The sequence below is a fragment of the Pongo pygmaeus genome, chromosome 8, assembly GCF_028885625.2.
Source record: "Pongo pygmaeus isolate AG05252 chromosome 8, NHGRI_mPonPyg2-v2.0_pri, whole genome shotgun sequence".
Classification (NCBI taxonomy): Eukaryota; Metazoa; Chordata; class Mammalia; order Primates; family Hominidae; genus Pongo; species Pongo pygmaeus.
The window spans coordinates 29,602,857-29,615,549 of NC_072381.2; the positions used below are offsets into that span (position 1 = coordinate 29,602,857).

The 12,693-nt window shown below is 35.8% G+C and overlaps 1 protein-coding gene across 4 annotated transcripts in view; it reads left to right on the top strand.

Annotated features, from left to right (window-relative positions):
- The window catches only part of WAC (WW domain containing adaptor with coiled-coil), an 87,787-nt gene that overhangs the window by 65,807 nt on the left and 9,287 nt on the right, over window positions 1-12,693 (top strand). For 2 of the 4 annotated variants that reach the window (XM_063669703.1, XM_063669702.1), the window contains 2 exons: window positions 9,338-9,583; window positions 11,974-12,087. In XM_063669703.1, coding sequence (XP_063525773.1) covers window positions 9,338-9,583; window positions 11,974-12,087 — 360 coding nt within the window. Of the gene's footprint in view, window positions 1-9,337; window positions 9,584-11,964; window positions 12,088-12,693 lie in introns of all 4 variants that reach the window. The other 2 variants (XM_063669700.1, XM_063669701.1) reach the window with 1 other exon arrangement.

Here is a 12,693-nt window from a genome sequence, read left to right on the forward strand (position 1 = left end):
ACCTGCCATGGAATTATCTGTTTATACAGGGGAAATTGTGCAGCCTTTCCAAGTACTTCTCCTTGTATGTTAATTGAAGACTGTTACATCCTTAGATAAGTTTTATAGCAACTTTAATCTTTACAGATTGTTTTCCATTTAGTCTGTTTAGATTGTTCATTTAGATTGTTCTCCATATTTCTGAAATGTCCATTTGACATATTTTTTTCTCAATGGAGACATCCGTGTTATTTAAATTAAGCTTTTATTGACTCTTCTCATCAGTAGACGATTAAAATGATTAAAACAAGTAAAATTAGTGAGTTTACTTGTTCAGGTTTTTCTTAACAATTAAATAATTTATATTAAGCGCTGATGGTTCAAATCAGGTTGGCCTGTTGTTCTTAAGCACTGATAGTATAGCTGAGCTGTGTCTAAAGATGTCAGTGGTTGATGCTGTGTATAAGAGCAGAGTCTCTGTCTTTCTTAACCACTGCTCTATTCCTAGTGCTTGACAGATAATAGGCAGTGTGTAAATATTTGTTGTAGATGCCTATACAACAGTGTGTAAATGTTGGATGGATGCCTATTCTACATGTGTGTAATGGATGTTGTATAGGCATCCATGTTGTATGTGTAAATATTTGTTGTAGATGGATGCTATAAGAACAGGTGTTGAGAGTTGGGAGCACTTGCACTGGTCATGGCTTAAAAAAGTATTTGGAGAAAAAGAAGTTTGTGTATGTGTTGTGCATCTGATTAAAGCATACCAGCAATGGATTTAGATCTGTTTGATACCAGTGTGTCATTTGAGAGAAAGAACCTAAGGTGAATTCAAGTTTTGTGCCTGCCTGAGTAGTCAGAAGGGTAGAGAAAGCTGCAGAGCTCTTTTATTTTTGCAGAGAACAGTCTTGATGTTAGGTAGAGTGAAACAAGGGAGTGAGGTGACACCATTTAGGTCTATATTTGTTTGTTAGGGTAACATTTGAACATCTATGTATGATCACTTTATTGGACAACCATATAACAAATAGAGAAACTCTGATACACCAAAAAAATATAAAATTGAATTTTATCAGTTGGCACCCCAATGGCCATTTTAAACCTGCTCTAACTCTGCCATCCCTTCTAGATTGGTAAAATGACAAAATAGGAAACATGGGTCCTTATTCTTTGCTATGACCAAGTTGTCAGGAGAGTTTAATACCCTTATTCAGTAAGTTCCTTATTTAATGATTTAGAATTATGATTTATTAGCAGAGAGAAATTTAAAAACAAAACAAAGTAGCCATAGAATTAGACCTATTTAGTAATCTCAAGCTAGCTCTCAGTATGAACATGTGTAAATAGTCACATACTCACATGCTAGTGCCATATGTAAAGGGCAGGACAGACTAGTTATTTTAATATGAGGTGTGAGTCAGTCACTTGAAGTAAAATTACCTTTTGTTTTTATGCTATCTGTAGACTGACAATTGAATGAACTCAAAAACTTCAGTATGTGTTAAAGCTAGGCTCTTATAGTTGATGTAGATGGTCATTAACTGGCAGTGGTAGTGGGCCAACTTCACTCAGTTGCTTTGCTTTAAAATAATTTTTAAGCTTACTAAATATTCATGAAAAGTTAGAAAGATTGGCCATAGTTATTCAAATATTTATTGAATAATCGAATACCTTAGTGTAGGAATTTAGTCTTAGTCATTAAATTTAACTAGGTTTAGTCAATTTAATGAAGAAATAACTGATAAAAAGAATATTAGGAAATACTGTTTGTAATTTGAGAGTAAGGAAAGTCTTCATCAAGACCCAAAATGGATTTGGCTTTTTAAAAATTAATAAATTTGACCACATATAAGACATTTAAAACTTCTTTATGAAAAGTACAATAAACAAAGGTTGAAAGACAAGTATCAGACAGGAGAAAATACTTGCAACATATGTAACAAGATACTTTAAAGATACATAAAAAGATACATACAAAGCAGAATGAAAAAGACAATCCAATAGAACAGTGGACAATCCAATGAACAGAAAATTAGAGAAGAGCCGTTGCACCACATACAAAAATTCACTGAGAATGGATCAAAGACCTAAATTTAAGAACTAAAACACTAAGACTCTTGGAAGAAAACAAAATCTAAATGGTATTGGAGTTGGCCATGATTTCTTGAAATATGATACCAGAGCACAGGCAACAAAAGAAAAAAACAGGCACATTGGACTTCATCAGTATTAAAAACTTGTACATCAAAGGGAGTGAAAATGCAACTCACAGAATGAAAGAAAATATTTGTAAATCATGTATGTTGATAAAGGATGAATGAATATATGTAGAAGTCCAGTTCAACCATGTAAAACAACACAGTTCATAAATGGGCAAAGGACTCAAATAAACATTTCTGCAAAGAAGATAATTCTGGTGGCCAGTAAGCACATGAAAAGATGCTCAACCTCCTTAGTCATTAGGGAAATGCAATTCAAAAACCATAATGAAATACCACTTAATACCCATTAGGATGACTATTATAATTAAAAAATGGAAATAGCAGGTGTTTTGCAGGATGTGGAAAAATTGAAACCCTTGTACATTGTTGGTGGGAATGTAAAATGATGCAGCTACTCTGGAATACAGTTGGGCAGTTCTTCAGAAAGTTAAACAGAATAATGTGTAGGATCTGGCAATCCCATTTCTAGATACATACCCAAAAGAAAGGCAGAGACTCAAAACATGCTTACATGCGGGTGTTCCTAGTAATTCACAACAGACAAACATTAGATAGAAACAAGTGTTCATCAGCAGATGAAAAGATACGATGTGATACATAGACTAACAATACAATATTCAGCCTTCAAAGGGAGTGAAATTCTGATACATGCTACAACATGGATGAACCTTGAGAATATTACATGAAATAAGCCAGGAGCAGGACACATATTTTATGATTCCACATATACAAGGGTACCTAGAATGGGCAAATTCATACAGACAGAAACTGGAATAGTAGTTACCAGGGACTGTTTGGTGGTGTCCGGGATGGGATTGGGTGTTAAGTTTCTGTTAGGGAAGATGAAAATGTTCTGGAGACGTATAGTGGTGATAGTTGCACAGAAATGTGGATGTACTTAAAGACACTGCATTATACTTGTAAAATGGTTAAAATAGTAAGTTTGATGCTGTGTATACTTTACCAGGATAAAAACAATGCAAGAGAAAGACTGCCAGTGCATGCTGAAAATTAAGATTACTAGGAGGATGTTTTTCACTGTTGAGACTAATGACAACAATTGAATGTTGGGAAGCACAGTATGTGGGAGTGTGTAAGTGGGTCTTGCTAGTATGGGATGTCACTTTAGCAAAATCTGTTGGAAGTTGCTTATTTTTTGTGTGTATTAACATGAAGATTTTCTCAGTTGAATAAAACAAGTTAAAGGATACTTTCTTCGTTATAAAACAGCATATTTATGTACATTTATAAATGTATTAAGTTCTAGAAGGATACATGAGTAAAAATATGAATTTAAAAATTAAAGTCACAGATTTAGGTGTTGTCACCTACCTACCCTATGTTTTTTTCCTACTACACTTACATACCTCTTCACAATCTGCTCTATGTTTCCCATGTAACACCACTATTACAAAATAGATAAAGCAGGCTGCCTTTGTAGCAGTAATTTGAGTTTCATGTGTTCCCATGTCCTGCTCAGTATTACAGCAACTTTCAAAACACAACAGGAAAGTAATGATTAGAAGTGCACTTATTACCAGTATCATTTTAGATCTTCTGTATATTGAAAAGGATTTGAGATACCAGAAAAATATAGGTAAGAAATAAAGTTTGACTTTAGTTTATGCTCTTTACAGTAGTTTGCAGGGGTACCTATAAGAAGAGTTGAAGTGATAATATTTTAAACCCTAGAAAGAGTTTATAGAAACAGATTTTTATGCGTCTAGTCTTTGGTAGGCTGCCCCGCCCCAGCAGAATTTGGAAATACAAGTGAATAATTTATAATTATAAAGCATTAAGAAGTTTTGTCTGTTAAATACGTACAATTTAAAATCAAAGGGTGACATTTACAGCACATATCAAATAATTGGTCAGAGATATACAAGTCACAGAAATGTCAAATGGGAGAGTGAAGGAAAGTTTAAAATAGCTTAGGAAGAGATCACAAAATATCCTTTGAAAGATCATAGGCACACACAAGTCAACACTAGAGCTAAAACCAGATATTACTCCATTACTAAAGAGTGATTTTGAAAAACCATTTAAAGTAGGAGTATCCAATCTTTTGGCTTCCCTGGGCCACATTGGAAGAAGAATTGTCTTGGTCCACACATGAAATACACTAATGATAGCTGATGAGCTTTTTAAAAAATTGCATGTTTTAAGAAAGTTTACAAATTTGTGTCGAGCCACATTGAAAGCTGTCCTAGGCCTCATGTGGCCCGTGGCCTATGGGTTGGATGAGCTTGATCTATAGTATAGTAGTCTAGGTTTCCTTAATGCTTGGAAAAGTTTGCATTGAAGCAATGAGGGTAGGGCTGATATTCTTCAAGAGCAGAAGAATGCATTGAACTGACTTTTTAATGAGAAACACTACATTCTCTCTTATGTAAATTCATTCTTTGTGTTTAGCTGTTTTCAAAGATGTGGATTTTCTGTTTATGTTCAGTTTGTTGCAAACATGTAAAACATGTTATTAAGCATATCCTAACAAATTAGCCTAAAAGGTTTCAGACAAATGAAGTTGTTAATTAAAATTATGTATTTGTAGGCCAGGTGCGGTGGCTTACGCCTGTAATCCCAGCACTTTGGGAGACTGAGGCAGGTGGATCCACGAGGTCAGGAGATCGAGACCATCTTGGCTAACACGGTGAAACCCCGTCTCTACTAAAAATACCAAAAATTAGCCGGTCGAGGTGGCAGGTGCCTGTAGTCCCAGCTACTCGGGAGGCTGAGGCAGGAGAATGGTGTGAACCCGGGAGGCAGATTTTGCAGTGAGCTGAGATTGCACCACTGCACTCCAGCCTGGGTGACAGAGCAAGACTCCATCTCAAAAAAAAAAAAATTATATATTTCTATACTAAAAGTACACTGATTTTTTTTCGTTATTCCAAAGTTTTGTTGCCTTTGTGTTTACAAAAGGTGGTTTGAGTTATTTTTATAAGATTATTTAAAATAAGTTTAAGTTAAATTTGTCTCTACATAGTGTTATTTAGCTTTATGAATATAGCATAAAATGAGCTATTCATCGTTTTCTTTGACTGTTACATCAATGGAAGTGTAAGGCCTACCTTCCCAGCATTATCAAGTTTTTTTTTTTTTATTGTTTAGCATTATCAGTTTTGAGGCCAATAAAGATGATTGGCCTAGAAGTTAAATGCGAATGCATGTGTACATGCTCCTGTTACCTGTATTGAAGAATGCTGTCATTAACTGGCACCCAGGCAACAAGTGTATGTTGGTGCCATTTTGGTGCCGAGTCCTGTTTTCTACAAGGGCTACAGAGAAAAGTACAACAAAGCCCGGCATGGTGGCTCATGCCTGTAATCCCAGCACTTTGGGAAGCCGAGGTGAGCAGATCAGTTGAGGCCAGGAGTTCGAGACCAGCTTGGCCAATATGGCAAAATCCCATCTCTACTAAAAATACAAAAAATCCGCTGGGTGTAGTGGCACGCACCTGTAATCCCAGCTGAGGCAGGAGAATCACTTGAACCCGGGAGGCAGAGATTGCAGTGAGCCAAGATCATGCCACTGCATTCCAGCCTGGGTGATAGAGAACAGCTGTATCTCAGGAAAGAAAAGATACAACACAATTCCTCTCCCGAGGAAGCTCATGTTCCTAGTACAAAGGAGGGATAATAAATGTTATGTAATAGAAGATACTGAGTAAGGGCACTCCAAACCAAAGGGGAGGGGCACCCAACCAACACTTTAAATATAAAACTTCTACCTTTTATACTATTTCAGTGATAAAACTAAAACTACCTCTCAGAATAGCATTTTATGTTTGTAATATTAAACCTCAGCTATTAGTATTATACATGTAGGTTGAGGCATGTAACATAAGAAATATGTAAATAACTTGCAACATGCTTTGGAAGGACGTTTGTATGTGTGTCTTTGGTTGAGAGAGTGGAGCAATAAAAAAAATGTAAATATAGCATGCTGAAGACCTGCATGGATAATGGACGTTTGTATGTGTGTCTTTGGTTGAGAGAGTGGAGCAATAAAAAAAATGTAAATATAGCATGCTGAAGACCTGCATGGATAAAAGATTTCGCTTCTGTCCCTGATCGTATCCTTATTCAATTCAGTTCTCCACATTGTGCTATATTTTTTCAGTTTTGCTTTATGTTTTTCTTTTGTTTGTTTTTAAAGTTAAAAGGAACTTTGGAGGTTCTCCAGTCTATTTTTGCATAAACAGCAAGTAGTGCCAGAATCACACATAGAACTTTTACAAGTTGTTAGATATGTCCAGGCTTCCGTTCAGTAGATGTGGCTTGGAGCCCAGGTATCTGTTTTGTTTTGTTTTTTAACTTTAGAAGTGATTCTGATGAGCAGTCTTTTGAGGACTAATACCTTTATTAAAAGGTTTAATAAAATCAAACCTCCTCATAGAGAAATTCTGGCCTTCAGAGATGTCACTTGCCCAAGAGTCCCATAAATATTAAGTAGAATCAACTGGTTTCCACACTACTCACCTATAATTCCCCAAAACTGCAAAAGAAGTCTATCTTTGGGGTAAATAAAAAGAAATTAAGGATGTTTTTGTTATTTTTTGTTAATGATGATGTGTATTTGTTTTTTATTTTGGAGTATTTTCCCTTTTGCTTGGCTTGATGAGCAACACTGAAGGATTTTTAAGCCCTTCTGCTAATTTTCATGTCTTATAGATTTGGTAGCACCAAATAAAATTGTAAACACCTTGCACTTTCTTCTCCAACTTGCTTCTGTTAAAAGCAGAAGAAAATTTACAGAAATAACAAAGAATGAGGATAATTTCAGGGGGATATTAATTCTAGTTTAATTCATGCAGTAAGTAGAAATAAAGAGTTTATTTCATTATTAATATTATTAATCAGGATGCCCCCAAGTTGTGTGTGAAAGAACCTTTAAGAGGGATGTGATCTGGAGAATACTGCTAGTATACTCTATAATTGATTGCCCCATAAAATACAATAGCTGACAGCAGTTTTCTGGTTTATTTTTTTTAGACAGGGCCTCACTCCCATTGCCCAGGCTAGATTGCAGTGGCTGAATCACGGCTTACTGCAGCCACGACTTCGTGGCTCAGGTGATTCTCCCACCTCAGCTTCCTGAGTAGCTGGGACCACAGGCGCAGGCCACCACAGCTGGCTAATTTTTTGTATTTTTAGTAGAGACAGGGTTTTGCCATGTTACCCAGGCTGGTCTTAGAAATCCTGGGCTCAAGCAGTCACCCATCTCAGCCTGCAGAATGCTGGGATTATAGGCATGAGCCACCACATCCATCTGACAGCAGAATTTTCGCAAGGAAAACATTTATCATTTTATTCGAGTTTCTTTATGCTTGTCTATGAATCCAGAACAGTAAAGCTGAAAATAATAGGCAGTCTGCTGGATTCAAGCACCCTCCTTTAAAAGTATACCCTTACGCAAATAATAATATCTTAGTCCTTCTGAGTTCATCATGGTTAATCAACACATTTTTGAAATGTACTTAAATCAGCTATGAGATCCACACTTTAGAGAGCTATTATCCCTAGTTCTTTTGACCATTATAGTAGTGTAAAAAAAAGACTCATAGGGGAGTCTGTTTTCAATAAGCTTGCTAGTACTGTATATATGTTCTTGAAAATCTTAAATAGGTTGTTTCTAGTTTTGTACTAAAATAAAGCAAACAGAGTGCTGTTGTGATAGTCTTTGAATATTTCTCCTGATTTACATATATCTGAGTTTCACTGAGGGTGTGTACCTAAAGGGGAATTAATGGGTCATGTAGTGTTTGTATCTTCAACTTTTCTAAATAATGCCAAATTACTTTCCAGTGTGGTTATATCAATTTATTATCCATCAGAAATGTTAAGTAAATGTTCTCATTATTCTTTGCCAACATTTGGTATGTCTGACTTTAAAATTTTTGCATTATGGTGAGTGTAAAGGGATATGTTGCTTTATTTTACATTGTCCTGATTCTGAATGAAGTTGAGCATCTTTTCTTGAATTTCCTAGGCATTCAATTTCCTTCTTTGAAATAATGTCTTCTGTACATTTTTCTATTGGGCAGTTTGTCTTTTTTGACTTATAGAAATTCTTTAAATAGTCTGATTACCACTATTTTGAATATAATTGTTTTGCTTTTTGTAACTTTACAAATCTTCTGCTTGGTGTTACGGATACCTTTCTATGTTTTCCTCTAATAGTTTTAAAGACTTAAATACCTACACAAAAGTTCAGTCTGCCTTTAACTGGCTTTGTTTTAAATGTAAGTTTTTATATTTGGCAGGGCATGTCCTGCTGGCAGTGTTCTTTTTCTTCAGGTTATGGAATCTTCAGGATTTATGTTACTAGCTTGTCAAATAGTATTAACAGTGCTCTTGGGGCTTTGATTACAGTTACATTAAATCTATATAAATAATTGAAACAACAGCTTTCAAATAATTTTCCTTGCATATTTTATACATCCTTTATTTCTAAATACTATGAGGTGGGTTGTTTTTACTATTAAAGTGTCCTTTTTAATTTTAATAATCTTAAAATGAAACAAATAGCTCATTGCCTTATATATTGAATTACAAAAGGGAAGTATGTAGTCACAAAACTCAGTTATTAAGTATAAAAGTCTCTTCTCATCACATCTTTAGCCCATTCTGGGGGTAACCACCTTGGTACCTATCCTGATTTGTATTAAGACCAATGTCTTAATTGAGGTAGGTTGTTACTGTGGCCATAAACATTTTTCACCTTATTTCATGAGATATAAATTAAATCCTGTAGAATTATATTGTCCTTTTATCCTAATGGAAGCTTATTTGAATGTGTGGTTAATAAATAATTATCTTTGAGATAGCATTGCTGGTAGACAGATTGGTACTTTTCAAATCAGATATGGGTATGATTTACCAGGTTTTATGGCTTCAGGTTATCTAACCTTTCTTGTTCAGCTTTCTTACCTATGAAATAGGGTGAGAAATGTCTAAATCATTATTCTAGTCATGTGAATGTTTACTGAGCATCTTCTGTGTGCTCCAGTGCGTAAGGGTTAAATGAGATTACTTATGTTAGGTGCCTGGCACATGAGAGGTGTTCTCTTGATGTTTGTTCCAATTTTCTCTATTCAAGTAATTTTTCAGGCTTATTATCTTTTTATTTAGAATCTACATCAGGAGACAAATCCGTATCACATTCTTGCACAACTCCTTCCACATCTTCTGCCTCTGGACTGAACCCCACATCTGCACCTCCAACATCTGCTTCAGCGGTCCCTGTTTCTCCTGTTCCACAGTCACCAATACCTCCCTTACTTCAGGACCCAAATCTTCTTAGACAATTGCTTCCTGCTTTGCAAGCCACGCTGCAGCTTAATAATTCTAATGTGGACATATCTAAAATAAATGAAGGTAAATCTTCATAACAGTTTTTTAAAAATTTATTTGCATTGTGCAAAGTTATGTAAGTAGTAAAATCCCCAATTTAGGAATGGTCTTTGTTTTCTTTTGAAATTTATAGTTGAACCCCGGTTTTTTTTTGTTTGGTTTTCTTTTTGGAGTTTGGAAATTTATATCCACTGTAGTTTAAGACCATTGGTAGTATAATTGAGTTAGTGGTGCTTGGATCTTGTGTATGTTTTTCAATACTTGTTATGTGTCTGGTAGTTAGTGGAGATAAGCCATTCTATGTACTTAATGTGTATGGTGAAATTTTACATTAAAACAATAGAGCGTTTGTTGAAATTGGTATAAAAACTTCTGGTATGTTTCTAAAAAACCTGTATAAATAATTACTCAGAGTATTTAAAATATGCTAATTACTAAAGTAGGAATTCAGGTAGCTACTTAAAATACTTTCAAAAAATTCTGAGAAGGGAGGAGATAGGTAGTAGGTAAAATATTGCCATTTTTTCCTGGTGAATTGCATTATTTAATTCCAGCCTTGCTTTTCAGTAATGCTACTTATGTTTCAGAATATTTAGGCAGCCACTTTGAAAAAGTGTGAATAAAAGTAGATGTGGTTTTAATTTGGAAACTATTCAGATTCACACATTAATTCCTAAAAGCACTGCAAAATTTTCTGTTGAAAATGATAAATTTTTAGGCCGAGGCGGGTAGATCACCTGAGGTCAGGAGTTTGAAACCAGCCTGACCAAGATGGTGAAACGCTATCTCTAATAAAAATACAAAAGTTAACCAGGCGTGATGGCACATGCCTATAAATCCCAGCTACTCGGGAGGCTGACATACGAGAATCGCTTGAACCCAGAAGACGGAGGTTGCAGTGAGCTGAGATGGTGCCTCTGCACTCCAACCTGGCTGACAGAGCAAGACTCCATCTCAAAATAAATAAATAAAAATAAAATGATCAATTTTTGTGTACATTTTCACATAATATACTTAAAAGTAGTGTTAAGTAGTTAAGTTCTTATCCTAAAAATAAAGCTATTTCAGGCTAGTTGGTCATTAGTCTGTTCTTACTGTCCTTAATTTTTTTGTATTTTTATTTTATTGTCTAACCACGCAGTTCTCTTGTGTGGTAGGTAAATGTTTCATTTAGGCAAAGTGGGGCTTTTAGATAGTTTGAGGAGGCCAGATGCAGTGGCTGATGCCTGTAATTCCAGCACTTGCCGAGGCTGGTGGACCACTTAAGCCCAGGTGTTTGAGACCAGCCTGGGCAACATGGTAAAACCCCATCTCTACTAAAAATACAAAAACTTAGCCAGGTGTGGTGGTGAACGCCTGTATTTCCAGCTACTTGGGAGGCTGAGGTGGGAGAATAACTTAAGCCTGGAAGGTGAAGGCTATGGTGAGCTGTGATTGTACAACCCTGTCTCCAAAATAAATAGTTGAAGAAATAATAATGTCAATAATAAAATATCTTACACATCAAAAATACATGGTATTTCTAAATACTTTTTTTTTTTTTTTTTTTTTTTTTTTGAGATGGAGTTTTTGCTCTTGTTTGTTGCCCAGGCTGGAGTGCAATGGCGCAGTCCCGGCTCACTGCAACCTCTGCCTCCCAGGTTCAAGCGATTTTCCTGCCTCAGCCTCCCTAGTAGCTGGGATTACAGGCACCTGCCACTATGCCCAGCTAATTTTTTGTATTTTTAGTAGAGACAGGGTTTCAGGCCGGGTGCGATGGCTCTCGCCTGTAATCCCAGCCCTTTGGGAGGCTGAGGCGGTTGGATCACCTGAGGTCAGGAGTTGGAGACAGGGTTTCACTATGTTGGGCAGGCTGCTCTCGAACTCCTAACCTTAGGAGGTCCACCCGCCTCAGCCTCCCAAAGTGCTGGGTGTGAGCTACCATGTCCGGCCAATACTGCCTTTTTTGTATCCATTTTTAGATTATTAGGGTGGATCTTGATGTAGGATTTGAATGGCCAGCTTGTCTAAAAAGGCAGTCACATGAAATAGCAGTCGTTTATCCAGTTAATTCCATATAACATACCGAACACTCACATACGAATAGGTTTCTGATGTAATCGGAAGTTCCTGTGAACACTTGTTAAGTTTTGTAGAGAGACTTTGTTCAGGTGATCATCTTAATTAGTGTAAAAGAAACTCTGTTGGTTTACCTTTATTGTAAACCCATTAAGTTTCTTTTTCTCTGCCTCAGATCATTTCACATTTGGGACCCATTGTATTACTCCTATCTAGTAGGCTTTTATTCTGAGAGTTCTAGGTTGAAATATTCCAGTTTCTTGTGGGTTCTCTTCTTTGTCAGGTTGTTACTAATGCCACATAAGCCTTTTGTTTTTATATGAATGTATGAAATAATATGTTTTTAGTTCTTACAGCAGCTGTGACACAAGCCTCACTGCAGTCTATAATTCATAAGTTTCTTACTGCTGGACCATCTGCTTTCAACATAACGTCTCTGATTTCTCAAGCTGCTCAGCTCTCTACACAAGGTATTCTTACTCATCTTAGATATCTCTAGAATGGTATCTTGATTTTGTTTTGGAATTAATAGCCCTTTTTTGTATTTAGCTTTTTCTTTTCTTTCCTTTTTTTTTTTTTTTTTTTTTAGTTTTTTAAGAGATTAGCTACAATAATTTTGTTTTTTTTGTAACACTGGCATATACAGTAGTAGTTTTATTTCCTTTCTTTTTAGATGAAGCAAGCTTTGACATTTGTTTTAAGGTATTGCCATCAAATCTGTAATTATTTAATACAGTATTTAATTCAGACTTTGTTATTAATGAGTTTTTTTATGCCAAAGCTGAAAGTAAACTATGATGTGCCATATATCTTTATGAAACATTGCATGTATTTGAAGAGTTGAAGTTTGGTTCAGATTGACGTTAGATGTTTTTTGACTGGATAATATGGAAATGCTCATTTTCTGCCTTGAATTAGATATCCCTCTTCATGAAGGTATCCAAATGGAGAGAGATACACATAGGAGCAAATGGGAAGTGAAGGGGTCACTTTGTCAGAAAGCTGATAAACAGCAGGAATGCCTTGTCTGGAATGGAAGTATAATGGTGCAAAGACTCTTGCAACCCTCTGGCTAG